The 15,495-nt window shown below is 43.6% G+C and overlaps 1 protein-coding gene across 2 annotated transcripts in view; it reads left to right on the top strand.

Moving 5' to 3' along the window:
* Positions 1-15,495, top strand: part of CLTCL1 (clathrin heavy chain like 1) — a 330,795-nt gene that overhangs the window by 108,211 nt on the left and 207,089 nt on the right. For both annotated transcript variants that reach the window (XM_078667862.1, XM_078667861.1), the window contains exon 2: positions 1,040-1,247. In XM_078667862.1, the coding sequence (XP_078523988.1) occupies positions 1,040-1,247 (208 nt within the window). The remainder of the gene's footprint in view (positions 1-1,039; positions 1,248-15,495) is intronic.

Here is a 15,495-nt window from a genome sequence, read left to right as displayed (position 1 = left end):
ATATGCAATATTTGTGATTTCCTTTACAGTTTGATTCTGATGCTGCTTTAAATTTAAATGGTACCACATTGCGAGTGAATCGTTGACCTAAAAAAATGTAATTGAGGATACAATGGGACATATGACTCCAATTGTGTGAAGCAGCGTACGCCGCTTTTTGCTATGCAACTTCTTTAAACTGCAGTCCTTCAGCAGCTTTGCTCCCCCTATGATCAGCGTCTAACACCAGCTGGTTTCCTCTTATGACTCCTTGATGTTTAACCATAGAGTTTCAACATTATCTGAATGGTCTGAGACTCGATTCTCATTCAGAGCTTACTGGAGAGGATATATTCAGTGCCACCTGTTGACTGTTTCATGAGAAATATGCACTCTAGGGCTTATCTTGGAGAATTAAGAGGGAGATTAAATATGCAAGATCAGATTTGTTGCTAGCAAAAAGAAGAATGGCCATGTCCAAAAAATCAAGGACCTGGCTAACTTAGGGATTGTGTGAAGGAATTGATTAAAAAAATCAGAGGAAGGACTAATATGGGCGACCGGAGTCCTGCACCGTGCAGTCTGTCCTAGTTGACTGATTATTGGTTGTGAATGGGGTTTGGTCCCTAAAACCTACGTCACAGTATATTAATCCAAGCTTGTACACCCAGATGCTGAAATATTAACATAGCTTGCGATGTATGTCTGAAATAATAGGTATCCACTGATTGATAAGTTAGCCATGTCTCTTTTGTAAGCTGTTATTGGAAACAAACATGCAGGGTTTGAAATGCTCTTGTCTTTAGCGTAGAGCTAATGAGGCATCATGTTAATCACGCAAAGCTTTCAGATTTTAGTGATTTATTTGCTATGATTTCCACCTTGTGCTCATTTTCTTTACGTACCTATGTGTAACCTTTCGATATGCTCTTAGGGATATGTTTACCAGTGCTATTAAGTATCTCCTTTTTCAAACATTGCATTCTTTTGAACTATCAGTAGATACATTTCTTCATTTTTTAAATTTTTTTTAATGTATTTTGTTTGTGTCTATCTCTAGCTCCAGAACCTGGGCATTAACCCTGCAAACATTGGGTTCAGCACCCTCACCATGGAGTCTGACAAGTTCATCTGCATCCGGGAGAAAGTGGGAGAGCAGGCCCAGGTGGTCATTATCGATATGAGCGAGCCAAACACCCCCATCCGCCGGCCCATCTCAGCGGAGAGTGCCATCATGAACCCTGCTTCCAAGGTTATAGCTCTGAAAGGTAAGCATGACCACTTGTTCTACTCTGTATATGAAACCTGTCTTGTCTGGAGAGTTACTCCAGGCACTGCTGCTTCAATCCTGTGACAGCTAGATGACTCATTCCTATGAATGAAGTGCAGAAGCACTGAGCGTGAGGTATGCCATGGAGTATCCTAGACTTAGCATCTTTAGTAAAGCACTGTGCTTTGGAATCTTTAGTTATAAAGCTTACCTATTAATTGCTCCAGAGCTCTAAGTTATGTATGATTTACTCAAAGCCTTTAAGTCCTGCTGGTAGCCTTCCTAAGCCTGAATCCTAAAGGAAAAGCTTGTGTGCTAGATGCACTAAGGTGTATTAGTGTGATACCTACTCCACACATGTGAAGGCCTGCCCTTTTTAGCCCACTGTTCCCCATTTGGGATGTTTACATTAAAAACAATTACTGATACTGACAAACAGGGTCAATTCTATTTCTATCCTGTTTTTCCCATAACCTGAGCAGATCGCTTGGAAGAGCAGAAATGCAGTGCATTCTGCTTCCTGTCTCTCACTTAAGTCCTCAATCGAAGAATTCCGGTTAGTGCATCATATTAATCCGTCTTTTTTCACATGTCCCACATACTTTACCATGCTGACCTCATATGAAAAAGCAAAGTAGCGGATAAATGTCCTAATAAAATCGATGGACATCCCAAGGAAGAGACCGCTTCCTGCCTTTACCTCATATCTTCTTTATTTGCTGCCTCCAGCCTTAGAATAGCACACATTTACCACCAAACATCATTCCCCAGGGTGAAACACAGGTTACCGCATGGACTCATCTTACTGTTGTTTAACTTGATCCACAGCCACATCCCTGTTTGCATATGAAACTGCTTTGCTCTATTTTTCCTCTCTCTGTTATTGATTCTTCTACTTTTCCTCATGCTTTCTTCTACTTCTGCACAGACGGTGAGTATTTTTTTGCCTGTTCCCATTTCTAGAGTAGTGTGTTCCTGATATAGTCTGATCTCATACGAGGTACTGAAGTGCACATTAACCAAACATGCCTACTGGTCTTAGCGCCACATATCTGAAAAGGTGTTTTTCTTCTAGTCTGCTTGCCTTCATCACAAGTGGGCCTTGTAGGACACCCCTTGGTCCAAGTGGTGTACCTTCATTGGGGCTGAAGCGATTCCTAGAACTGCCATTGAGACCCCTTGGATCTTTTTAGGGAAATATTGAACTTACATGTATCTTTCCATTCTACTAGTCAATCTGCTGTGTGCCTCTGTGATGCCATAGATTGCTTAGCTTTTCAGTAGTGTAACCCCATAAATTATCAGCTTGGCTGGTGGTTGCATGTCACAGTGGCCATTCATATTTTATTGTGTGGTTAGTTGGCTTACAAATCTGTCTGTGACTGCCACCTTCACACCAGCTGCCTGCATTTAAATGAAATTAATGTTCGTCTGAAAGGTGTATTAGTAAATTCCAGTCTGTGCCAGTACCAAGTGTTGGGTTTTATGGCGGTCACATTAAACCACCAGTCTTCCTTTAATCAGCTGAGGCTTTTGGATAGTGGTAAATAGACCTCATTCCACTTTAATGGTTTAGCATTAAATGGAACTCCCAATGGGTATAATGTCCATGCTGTTTTCCATGGAAGACATGTACTGGCGTAAACGGGCAAACCTGGAAGAAAAACCCAGTGCAGCATCACTTTTATGAGATCCCAAGACTGTCATTCCACCTCATACATCTGTGCAACCGCCCTGTGTGAGTCTATTCCTTATGCATTTATTAATGTGTATGTGTTTTTCACAGTTCCCAATTGGTCACTCTTTTAAGCAACAGTAAATTTCAAATTTGGTTGGCGAATATGTTTGGTTTTGTGGTTTGAATGGTATTGTTTATAACCATGACATTATAAATTGTAAATTGTAAATTGTGTGTCTTGTAAAGCGCACTGCTACCCGCACCGCAGGCCTCGTAGCGCTATAGACCGCTGGGGAACCCGTCCTGGCTTTCCCTGTGAGATAGTCCCTCCTGGGAGTCTCCAAGGTGAAACCAGGCATCCCCGGCGTTTGTGAGGGGCCGTTGTGGAGATGAGGCAAGCTTAATGCCCAGAGTTGCCGAGTGTGATCCCTGGTTAGAGTAGGAACCGAGGTGAGAATTATCGAGTCCGCTGACCCTGGTCCAAGACCCTGCCGCGTCGGGAATCGAACCCTGGTCCCAGGCCGTTCTCTGCTCTCTGGTCTGCCGCCTCTAACCAGTGAGCCACACCACTCCATTATGGGATACTGAGATCATGTGCCATGTCTGTGTAGTAAGGAAGGAGGTCGTCAAGAGTCCCCTGCATTGCACCCCTCTCCCATCATCGCCCAGGCCATGGTTGAACCATTTCATGGATAGTGAGACTTCAATTGCAGCTAATGACAGAATGAGAGTCCACGTCCTAACAATCTAGGACCTCTGAAAAAGGGCCAATAGATGTTTAAACAGTCGTGGAAGGATTGCTGGATTGTACTCGAAGCGCCTGGAACTGAGTGAAACCCAAAGCAGTTTAATTCAATCAGAGTTGAAGTTTGCTATAGAGACGATTTTGCCCTTGACTCAATCTGACGCGCCAGATTAAAACCCACATTGGTTTTTGTCAATGTTAAAATAACCATCTATGATCTACCCTGCCATAGTCCGCATATTATAGAAATAAGGGAATTTAAAATAAAAGGGCCCCCAGGATTAGGTAGTTGTTGCCTCTTGACCTCACATTATGGCTTATTTTGTCACTGGTGGTTAAAGCCATTTACACTGTTGCTGTGCTTTCCCTTCTTCCCAAATGGTATTTTGAATTGCTGGCAAGCTGGAGGCAGGACAGGAAAGCTTCTTGAGAAGTATGCTGTTACTTAAAAAAAAAATGGTGTGGCTCTTCTCTTGTAGAAGCATCCTCTGGGTGCATCAATGCTGCCCGCACCGGTGTCGCCTGCTGTCCAGGGCTGGATGTAATGGTGTTCTCTTTCACTTTTCTTGATTGTATAAGGGAAATGGCGACTGCTCCTATGTGCCAGGGTGGCACCATGCACTGAATACTCGAAGAGTTCCTAGTATCTTTTTAGGTTAGTCCAAGAATAGGAAGTTCTCTTCCAGGGGATCCTCATCAATAGTTATAAGCATTAGAATATTCCCGCCCATGCGCGGGAATATTCTAATGCTTATGACTTTGATGAGGATACCCCTGGAAGAGAACTAGGATTACAGGTAAATAACTAATCCAAAATGCCCAAGGGGACGCTGAATGCAGTGAAAATATGGACTTCGAATGCTTTGCAATGGATTCAGCAAAGGGCATTGAGATATTTAATATGTGAGGATAAGAGGAAATGACATCACAGAAAAACGATCAATGCTACTAACTAGAATATTAATGGTGGTTATCTTGGATTGGTTCAAATAAATTGGCTGGCCACACAACTTTTCCCCAAGCCATGATATGATGCAGATAAGCCATACTTATTAGAAAATAACATCTCCCACTGTCAGGGCAATTCTCTTTGTATGATTGCAACATATTTGAGAGCCTCCACAGTCAGAGGAAATATATACCTGACGTGTTATTCCCCAGCCCCTGCTTCTTCAGTTGGACTCTCTCTAGAGAGCACAGGGCGTGAGGGCATCTTCCCCTCTGAATCAAGAATCCTGAAGAAAGAAGTCTCTGCTCGTCCTTGGTGCCCTTCTCACTAGTATCTCTGTTGCTTGGATCACCTCCTACTGCTCTGGACGGCTGATGCAATTTTTCACAACCAGGACGTAGGGTTTTACTTCTTGGATGCTTTGCCCTTTTGGGCAGGCAAGTTCCCCCTCTAGCTGACTCAATTTCTTGAAAGGGTTGGCTTTACAGCTGAAAACAACTTTGCCTCTTCCCTGCACAGGGATTTGAATACTGCAGGCAGTTCTCTGGGGCAGAGCCACACAAAGCCTACGTGGGGGTTTAGGTAACTACCAATCAGTGAGTTCTTCCCATTAAATGTAATTTCACCTGAGGTTGCTGAGAAACAGTCTGTCTGTTTTGATGAACTGACTGGTACTCAGGGAATCCCTAATCTTTGTAGTTCTATAGAAGCTCCTTTATTTATGTAAGAGAGATTCAAATCCAGGTGCGATCCTCTGGGTCATATGGGCCTGCCAGCACTGGCTTGGTCATCACCTTGCCCATACGGAGGCTTTTGACCATCCCTCTACTAAGGTGAGACTTATCCAGCAGCAGACAGTTGTGAGTACCTAATGAATGGAAAGCACAGTCACAATACTGTCCATACTTTAGTACTAGTCAGTCTTTTGTCAATTGAATCTGGTACGGAATGCAGGCAAGATGCCCCCGTTCATTAAGCACCCCAGGTTTTTAGGCCATGAATTGAAATCCTGGCTAAGCCAAGCAGTGTTACATAAAACCAAATATTATTAATGTGATGTACTACAGACAGGTGTTTCTACTTTGGAACCACACCGAACCTGACCAGAGCACTCCAGGGCTGAACATGCTAATAAAGCCACATCCTTTAAAGAAGTTGCCTGGCTGTGGTGCAGCTTTCTCAGTCAGAGGTAGATCCAGTCTTCCTAAGATGTACTGTTACCTGTTCATCCAAATTACATTTCCTGGGATCATCTAGCTTTATCAAGCTTCCTGAAAGTTCCACCCTGCCTCTAGTGCACACAATGTTCCCTTCAAGGAGACCTGGTTGAGCAAGTTCTAGAAATTAAACCGGTGTCCAATACTGCTCTTGAACCCACTGGATTCCATTCTTTAAATGAGCAGGCAAGCAAGGCAAAGAAAAAGGTCCATTGCTTTATGTCCACAGATGATCCAGGAAGCTTCAGGCTCTTTCCTATAAGGAGTCATGCTTCATCTTCGAAAGGCAGAAGGTTGTCATTGGGATGGATCCTTTGGTACCGTATGGGGTACATTTTCCAGTGGTTTACTTTAAAAAGACTGCTAATGCTTGGTGGCAGTGTCTTCTATCTGAAAATCGTATGACATTGGGTGTTGTGTCTATTAATGTTCATTCGCCTTAGCAAGTGCATTAGTAACTACCTTCCAAAGGCACATTCTCATTGTAGACATTTTCAGGTCATCTACAATGGTCACAGACGCTGCTCCATCTAGGTCGTGGAGAAGTGTGGCTCAGGGGTTAGAGGCAGCAGACCCGGAAGCTGAGATCGGTCCTGGACCAGGGTTCAATTCCCTGCCTCGGCGGGGTCTTGGTCTAAAAATTCCACGGACTCGATAATTCTCGCCCCGGTGCCTCCTCGACTCACGGGTTCACACTCTGCGACTCTGGACAATAGCTTGCTTAATCTCCACAACGGCCCCTCGCGGCGGGATGCCTGACTTTCACCTTGTGGATACCCTGCTATCTCACAGGGGAATACCAGGAAGGGTTCCCTAAGCAAGCGCCGGGAAACCCACTGCGGGTAGCTGTGCGCTATATAAGCTCAACTACATTTACATTAGGTTATATGGGAATTCCCTTTTTCAATCATTTGGAAGAATGTCATAGTGACTGTCCACTCAGTACTTGTATACTTGCATATCGGAAAGAACACACAAAGCTTGATCGAGATAGTTTGTGGCACAGTGGTGGTGTGGCAGTGCATATGAAAGGTTGGACATTTGGGAAAGGGAAGCTCCATCTAGAAATCATGATACAGTAGCTCTTTTGAAAGAAGCTTTTTGGTTCTCCATGTCGTGCCCCAGCAATTCAGGAACAGTTGTCAATGAAAGAGAGCAAAGGACAAAAATATAAATATGACCACGTAGCTCATCTTTTCTCCCATTTTTAACAACATTGCGCTCCTGACCAAGTTGACTATTTGATACTTCCCCTAAATTTACCTGGTTGCTAGGGCTTGTCAAGACGTACACTCACTGCTTTGAGTTTTGGAACCGAAAGCAAATGTGATGTACACCGCTCCTTCCATGATTTTTTCATACATCGTGGCAAGTTGTTCTGTAGTTGTACCTGAGAGAATGGATATCATGCTTGATCTCATCTTTGGGAGGGAAACATAGTGGTTATATATGAAGCGGACGCATCTGGCTCTGGTAAGTGACGAACTGCATTTTCAAACCATTTTTTGGTAATATTCTACGTCTATGCTTGGTTTTGTATAGTTTCATTAGTCCTCAAAGCTGATTTTTCAGGTGAATGCTTGCCCTGTGTTAATTGTAAAAAAAAAAATGGCTGTATTTGATTGAATAGCTGGAACCCGAGGACTTTGTTTTTTAATATCTCCATTTTTGATTTTTCGTATAGACTGCCATGTTTAAGGTTAAATTAAGTTCTTTCTTTTTTACGAACATAAGAAAAATCTGAGAAAATTAAAACACTATCATTATGGCTGTAGTCCTCCCGTTAAGATAGGGATGCCAGGGCTATCATGCATCCACTAAAGGAAAAAGAATAATTGGCGCTTTATTTAGCATGGAACAAAAAGAATGTGGATTAACACCAATACGAGAACTAGGAAAAAATATGGGTTAATACCTATGAAATATATACTTAAAAAAAGCAATCTAAAACCTCGAGTCCTAGTTATATTCTAGAAACAAGAGTACCTGAACATCACATTCATTAACGTTTTTCTTACCATTCCAGGCCTTTATCCATAGGTTCCAAATTTGTTTTATTTCTTTATTGACCCTTTATAGAGTGATACATTTAGGAATTTAGTGAAGGACAACAGCCGTAACTAGAGAAAGAATATTTGCGTACGAAGAAAAACAAAAAGTGAGCAGTGGTTATTGTTTCTAATAAAGGAGACTGAGAGAATAGAGCAGTTTAATAATTTATAAGGGAACAAATATATAAAGATGATTTTGATAAATAGCACAACCTGATAGAAGGGTAAAATGGTGTACAACGTGTACAATCGGAGTCCTGGGCTAGGTGTGATTACCTTTAGAGCTGAACTGTTAGATTATTGTCTGTTATGAGGGAGGTAAATGCTTGCAAGCGTTTAGGCAGAACCTTCATAAAGTTATGCCTGCAATAGTTGAGGTTTCAGTTCCTGAATCACTGCCAGTTAGTAAATAATAACTTGTTTTTTACATAGTGCTTCATTTCGCACCTCGGCGAGATGGAAGGCTGAGTCTGTCTTCCTGGGGTTGGAACTTGCAAATTGCATTTGTCAGCAGTGAACATTCTCCAACTGATATGTCTTCCCTGCTAGGAGGACACAGAGATTCATTGGGTCTTTCCAACTGAGCCTTAATCAGTGCCTCTAAGTTGTCTTAGTGAGTTAATGTCTTCTCCTCCGATGTATATGGTGCATTTTGTATGTCACAGGCTCAGGTCACGCTGTCTGCTAACCTACCATTTACTAGTTTGTTTTGGTGAATTAATGTAATGACATCCGTTCTTTAGAATCAGACGCAACTTTGAGCCACTAAGTGCCTCATAAGTGTTGCTGCTTCCCTCGCTTCTACGTCATCAACACCGTGAAGAAATAATTCAGCGGGCTTCTTTCTGCCACCTACACCAATTTGATGTGGCCAGCAGCTCTGTACCCACGTCCTCTAAAATCAGCCGTGCACCAACAGTTACTCTTCTCAAGCATCACAGTAGGAATATCTGAACTCACACTCACAAATGTTAAATATCTCAGCTAACCCTAGTCATCTACCTAAGACCAGACCTGCTCCAGACAGGTAGCAGGCAATGAGGTCCCCTTTATCTGCAACTGAACTTGTGCAGCCAAGCTACCTCAAGTCCTTTCTATATTCTATTGCTAGAAGAAACACAAGGACCTGGTATTGTATTGTAATTGCATTTATATAGTGCTTACTACCCATGACGAGGCATCAAAGCACTTTTTCGGCGAGTAGCACGCTACTCCGGAATCCGTAAAGGATTAGTGGTGAATTAGTATAGTGAAATATGAAAGTAAATTTGAGTGGTGGATATGTTAGTCAGTTATTTGGATTGAGAAGGATAGTGGAGGGATAGAAGACGGAAAAAGTTTGCCTTTATATAGCGCTTGCTACGCCTGATGGGTTGCTGAAACTCTTTTTCGGTGAGTAAAACGCTACTCCGTAGCCCATAAAGGATTAGTGGTGAATGAATATAGTGAAATATATAAGTAATTCGAGTGGTGGATATGTTAGTCAGTTATCTTGATTGAGAAGGATAGTGGATGGATTGAAGAGGGAAGGGGTTTGTAATTCTATAGCGCTTTCTGATAAAAATATATATCAGTCCCTTTTCTTGAGCTGAGCCACTGTTCTGGCGGTTACTGAAGCCAGGATGTTTCCTTCCAGGTTTAGGATATGCCACCCAGAGCTAGTGTAAGTGCACATGCTGGAGCTCCCCACTCACTTTTCTGCCGCAGGAGCTGGCAGCTCCACCAGTCCAAAACAGAGAACACTCTGCCCTCTTGGCACATAAAACTTATTTTCCAAACCGTTTCATTGTTGGCACTACATGCAGTGGAAAGACTGCTTGAGTAATAGAATGTAGAAGGGAAATTAGTGTGTGGCTGTTCTTGAGGTTTGATGAACTCCAGAAACAGAGCAGTACTCAAAATAATGTTGTTTAACATATTTGTTCATGCCACCAGTGTTAGGTGGAAGAGCTCTTTCTACTGGAACTTTGTATCCTGGCTGGTCTACAAGTATTATGATAGGGAGCCTAGGCAACTAATGTGAATACAGTCTGAAAATATTGAAAAGAAACACTATAAATGTCTCTGATCTTTATAACCTGTGGTCTTATTCAATGATTCCACTCTGTAGTGATCAAGCATCTGGCTCTGTACTGGTCTGCCCTGCTTCCAGGTGGTCTCTCTGCTGCTTCTATTGGCTGAGCCGCCCCATGTAACCTGGTCTGTCTTCCTGGCTGTACCCTGATCCTCTGCCCTAGTGGGGTGCACCATGCCTGTTGCTTTGGCCACTGGTATCGTCCTATGTATAAGCCAAGTGCTCTAGCATCTTGCCCAAATTAGTTGTTCTAGGCCAAGTGTTCCATCCTTTTTTCCGACCTTGTGGCCTATTATTTCATGACCCTATTGACTATCACAGCTCCTTTACATATCTAAAGTATGCCTGCAGCTGGGAGTACAGTGATTATTGAATGTTTGCATTAATCAAATAGATCTCTCGTGTTCAGAGGACACCAAATGAGGTGGTCTAGGCGTGTGACTTCCCTTGCTTCACGTAGTGATTAAACCTGAGGTCTGATGTGTGTAATAGGAGTACAACCATACCACAGATGTGTATCTCCCATGCCCGAAAGAATATGAGCATCTTCTCTTCCTAGTAAGCCAAGATAAGAGGAGAGCTGATGCTGCTAGCTTGGAATCTTGCATTTAGGAAAGGTTTTTGGCTTGGAGGATTCAGAGACTGGAAAGCTTCTTCTTCGGGAGGGTGGGGGGTTCTTTTCTAAAAATACACTGTAGTTCCATCACTTAAAAAAAATAATTATGTATTTAAAATTTTTAAAGAACATAGGAAGTCGCCATTTTGTACAATACTAAATTATAAAGACAGCAAATTCATTTCAGTGACAATTTGTGGATACGAGAAAAAGTGAAACTGGGGGGGTGAATGGTAGTGAGCGAGGAGGGGATAAGACGCAAGAATGATGGGAGGTGAGAAGGGGAAGGAGCTAGAGGGTGAGAGAAGGGAAAAAACAAAGGTAGGAAGTAACATCCCCAACTTGGGGAACAACTCAGTGCAGCAGATTGAATAAGTAAGTTGGATAATTAAACAGCACAGCAGTTACAACAGTTGGCTGCAGCATTCGGCTTAACATGTAACAACAAATCCACAAAACATAAGGGTTATTCCAGTAGAATGAGCATAGTGGTGTCCGTACTTGATAGCATGATATCGTGGACTGGAGGTTCAGCCATTGCCAGCTGCCAGTAAAGACCTAGTGGCCGGTCGTGTGAACATCAATTATGTTTTGGGATCTAATCCAATCTTGAAAGGGGCCCCAAATATCCCGGGGTCTAGAGGCAGCCTGCATTAGTTCCCAAAATGTATTAAGTTGTTCCTGGCAATAGACAACATCCTGAACCCAAGATCTAGACTTCGGAGCTCCTGGCCTGTCCCAACTCATAGCGACCCGTCTCTTCGCCAACAGCAACAACATTGCTAGGAGTCGCCTGACTTCATCAGTGGTGTCTTTTGTATATCCTAATATACCGGGGAGAGGTGTCTGCGCCAGCCTCAGCTCTAGTATCTCATTGATGGAAGCGGATATATCCATCCAGTATTTTGCTAACCTGGGACATTGCCAGGCTATATGTAGAAAGGTGGCCTGTATAAAGCCACACCTCCAGCACTTATCATCTTCTCATAGCCACAACTTAAAAGCTGAATTGGCGTTCTGTAGTACCTATGTAAGAATTTAAAATGAATCAAACTGAGTTTGTAATTCAGGGATAGCATCTCTAACTGACCGCAGCAGAACCTCCACTGTTCCTCGGTGAGGGGCGTGGGTAACTACATTCCAGCCCTCAAGAGCCCTTGGGTAGATAATCGGATAGTTACGTTGCATGGAGTTATAAAGTCTAGTGATCAGCTTACGCTGGGAAGTGTTTGTGTATATGTGTTCCAGGGCTGTCGGGGTGGGTGGGTGTGCGGGGAAGGAGCTATGTGGATTACGACAGCTGGCCCTGATGCGGTAGTATCAGCTTAAATCCGAAAAGTGTGTTGCGTTGTCCTCCGTTGCCACTGGAGGTGTGATGATTGTATCCCCCGGGTAGAGATCACCAAAAGCCTTCCACCCTAATCTGTTGGAGTGTGTAATATCACCTCGGTCAGCCATCGCTGGTATCTGGGAAGTGGGGCTGATTGGGCTTATAACGGCTCATATTTTGCCCTCTGCATATTATTCCAAGCCCATCTCAGTGTCTCCGTGGTGTCCATTTCGTGTCTGGGTCTTTTGAATTTGGAAAAAACAGAGCCGTTTAATGCAATAGACGCTGTTCTATCCAGTTCAATGGCTGTATGTGGTTGAAATGGGGTTGGGAAAAGCCAATGATTTAGGAACTGAGCTTGTGCGCAGTAAGCGTATAAAGGGATGTCCGGAGCAACCAGTCCCCCTTGGCTCGGAGGTAGGGTGAGAAGTTCCCATGATGTGCACGCCTGTTTCCTGGCCCACACCAATTATACCATTAGGGCTCTCATCATCTTAGAAAAGGCTAGCGTCAGGGGAATTGGTAGATTGATAAAGATGTACAAGAATTTTGGTAGCACAATCATCTTTGCTATAGTTACATGTCCCGCCAAGGATAAGGGCAGTCGTGACCAGGTTTTTCCCTTCAAACCAACTGACAGCCCGCCCAAGATTAATCTCCCACAGTACCTGCATGTCGCGACTGAGCCAAATCCCCAGATACAGGTCAGTGGATAGCCCAGAGGGAATGGTGCAGTACAGTCTGTCAGGGGGAACATCGTAGATTTGGACCAGTTGATCTGGATCCCGGATAATCCGCCAAATTTGTTTTTTTCGCGTAGTATGGGAGAAGTGTTCTCCACGGGTTGCTGATAGAAAGCGTGATATCGTCAGCGTGAGGCAATATTAATAGACCTCTGGTTGTTAACCCCACTCCTCTATTAGCATGATGTTGCCGGATCCGGGCCCCCAGTGGCTCAATGGCTATGGCAAAAAGTTGTGGGAAGAGAGAAACTCCTTGCCTCATGCCCCTGGTAATAGGGAACCTTTCTGATAAAAGCCCGTTCACACGCAGCCTTGCATTAGGGCTTGCGTATAAGAGTCTGATCTGTGCTATAAATGCAGGGGAGTCAGGCCCGGTCTGCCTAATATGGTGAATAAATAAGGCCATTCGAGTGAATTGACGACTTTAGTTGCGTTAAGCAACACCGCTACTGCAGGGGTCTCGGGATGTAGGTAATGAAGTAGAGCAAAAAAGGTTCTCAGATAGTGGGCCGTCGATCTGCCCGGTATAAAACCAGATGGGTCCGGTCTCTCTATCAAAGGGAGCAACGGCTGAAGTCACTGGGCTATTAATTTAGCGTAGATCTTATTGTCCACGTTGATAAGGGATAAGGGGCGGTAGGAATCGCAGCAGGTTGGGTCCTTTCCGGGTTTTACCAAATGTCAGAATTACTGCCTCACGCATTGTAGTGGGAACACAGCCCGTTTTGAGTGATTCCTGGTATGCTTCCAGTAAGTGTGGGGCCAATAGTTCTCTGTAAGTTTTATAGAATGAAGTGGTCAGGCCATCCAAGCCAGGATCTTTATCGTTAGGGAGGCTGCTTATGACACAAATTATGTCTTCCACTGTGTAAGGTTAGGTGAGATATTCTCTGTGTGCCCGCTGAGCCACAATAATTCAAGGGAATCTAGATACGTCTGCAGCTCCTCTGTCAATAGTTCAATCACTTAAGCTCAAATTAATGCTTCCACATGCTTTGCTTGTAGACTCCTTTTTATAATAGAGTTAATCTAATTCCCTCCTGAACAGACCCTAAATGCCAAAAGATAGCAGCAGTGTCCACTCTCAGTACCTCCTCCACCCCACAATAGACTCCACATAACACAGGCATGGAAGGTGTCCTTCTGCCCGAAAGTCATCTAGATGCGGTTTGTGGTTTCATTACCAGAAGACGTTGCTTCAGTTATTGACCGTGGGATGCATGATATGATAGTTAATATCTTGATGAAGGGTCATTCACTCAATTTGACATCAATCTCAGAAATGCTTAATTCTCATCTGAGGGTGAACCATGCATCAGGGCTTGCTCCCAGTAATCTTGCTGAACTGTCACCCAACAGTCCCTGCATTCTCCATCATGTGGATTGGCCCAGCAGTATCTACATCATTGATACCTTGTGGTCAAAATCGTCAACGTGCAAGACAGCCCTGAAATAATGATTACTGATTGGAGTTAGAGTAGTGCCCTAAATCCAACTAAATGCCACTCTGGCTTACTATCACCTGGAGTTGGCAGGTGTGCCCGACGTCTTGTGCAGTTGGAACCCTCTACACCATTTAACTGATTGCCCAAGGTGTTGCAGCCTGGTGTCACTGAGAAGGGCTAAAACACTCCAAAGTTCATTATCTATTTGGCCATGCTAAGTGTGGGACAAAAGAAGAATCCCTACACCCCGCCTCCTGGCTAAGTCTCTATGTGTTTCCACAACCTCTCTTGCTTTCCTACCTTTGACCTTACTCAAAAGTGTTAGTCACGCTGTCTGTGATTTGTGGTGATGAGTACAAGTTAGTCTGGCCAACAAAACCTCTTACTCCTCACTGCAAATCTCACACAATGTGGAACAAACATCCTATAGATGTCTCCTGCTCCGTATTTTCGGTACCAATTTCTGACATACAGCTGACTTGGCAGAGCTCGTTCCTGTCTACTGCCCATGTGCTTCCTTCATCATCCAAATGCTTCCTTGTGCACACCCAACTCATCTCCCATCTTATATTAGCTCATCGTAGATGGCCGGTAACGTCTTTACAAAACACAAACCCACTAATGTGGTTGTAGCGGTAACCTTGCCATTATCCACAAAACGTCGCTGTACATAGAGCCCATCTGACCACACACATCATTCAGATTCCTTTAGCCTGCCTCACACTGTTCCTAAGAGCATCATCAGCCTTATTTATAGATCACGCCGCTACAACGAAAACACCTACGACAAATTTGCCTCATTCACATTTATTGTCAGTACTAACAAGTTCTATACTCCTATCAGTACCCTCAAGAAAGCATTCATAAAACTAGTCAACTCCACTAATCTCGCCTCCCAATAAACCCACATCAGCACATTCCAAGTGCAACACACCAGTTCAAGTCACCTTGACTTTACCTTCACCGAGCTACCCAAATCCCTAAATTTCACACTAGACTGACCAGCGAATAATCTCATCCAGCAAATGACCAAATAATTGCATGATTAGTTGTCACACCCCTTGAGCTCCTGCAGCATTTACTTAATATACTGACAGACTACCCCCCTCCCGCCCCCAGTCAATAGCACCATCACCTACTCTTGCCAACGCATTTGAACCATAACTTTCTGTAGTCTAATACATGTGTATAAGCTAAAAACTACTAAAGAGAAAGTGTTGAATTTGGAAAACACTGGCTTCGGGCACATATCCAGCTGACAGAAGGTTGTCTTGGCAGAAAAAAGATGTCTCCTTGGCCAATTCCATGCCAGTATGTCAAAATGCCCACTTGCAATGTGTTGCGTTTCAGTTAAATCCATTGCATGTAAGTTTATCTGAACCTGCATGTTCTGAACAC

This window comes from Lissotriton helveticus, chromosome 11 (genome assembly GCF_964261635.1).
Source record: "Lissotriton helveticus chromosome 11, aLisHel1.1, whole genome shotgun sequence".
In the NCBI taxonomy this organism is placed as follows: Eukaryota; Metazoa; Chordata; class Amphibia; order Caudata; family Salamandridae; genus Lissotriton; species Lissotriton helveticus.
The sequence above is the reverse complement of the archived record's forward strand: the minus strand, read 5'-3'. Positions and strand labels throughout refer to the sequence as shown.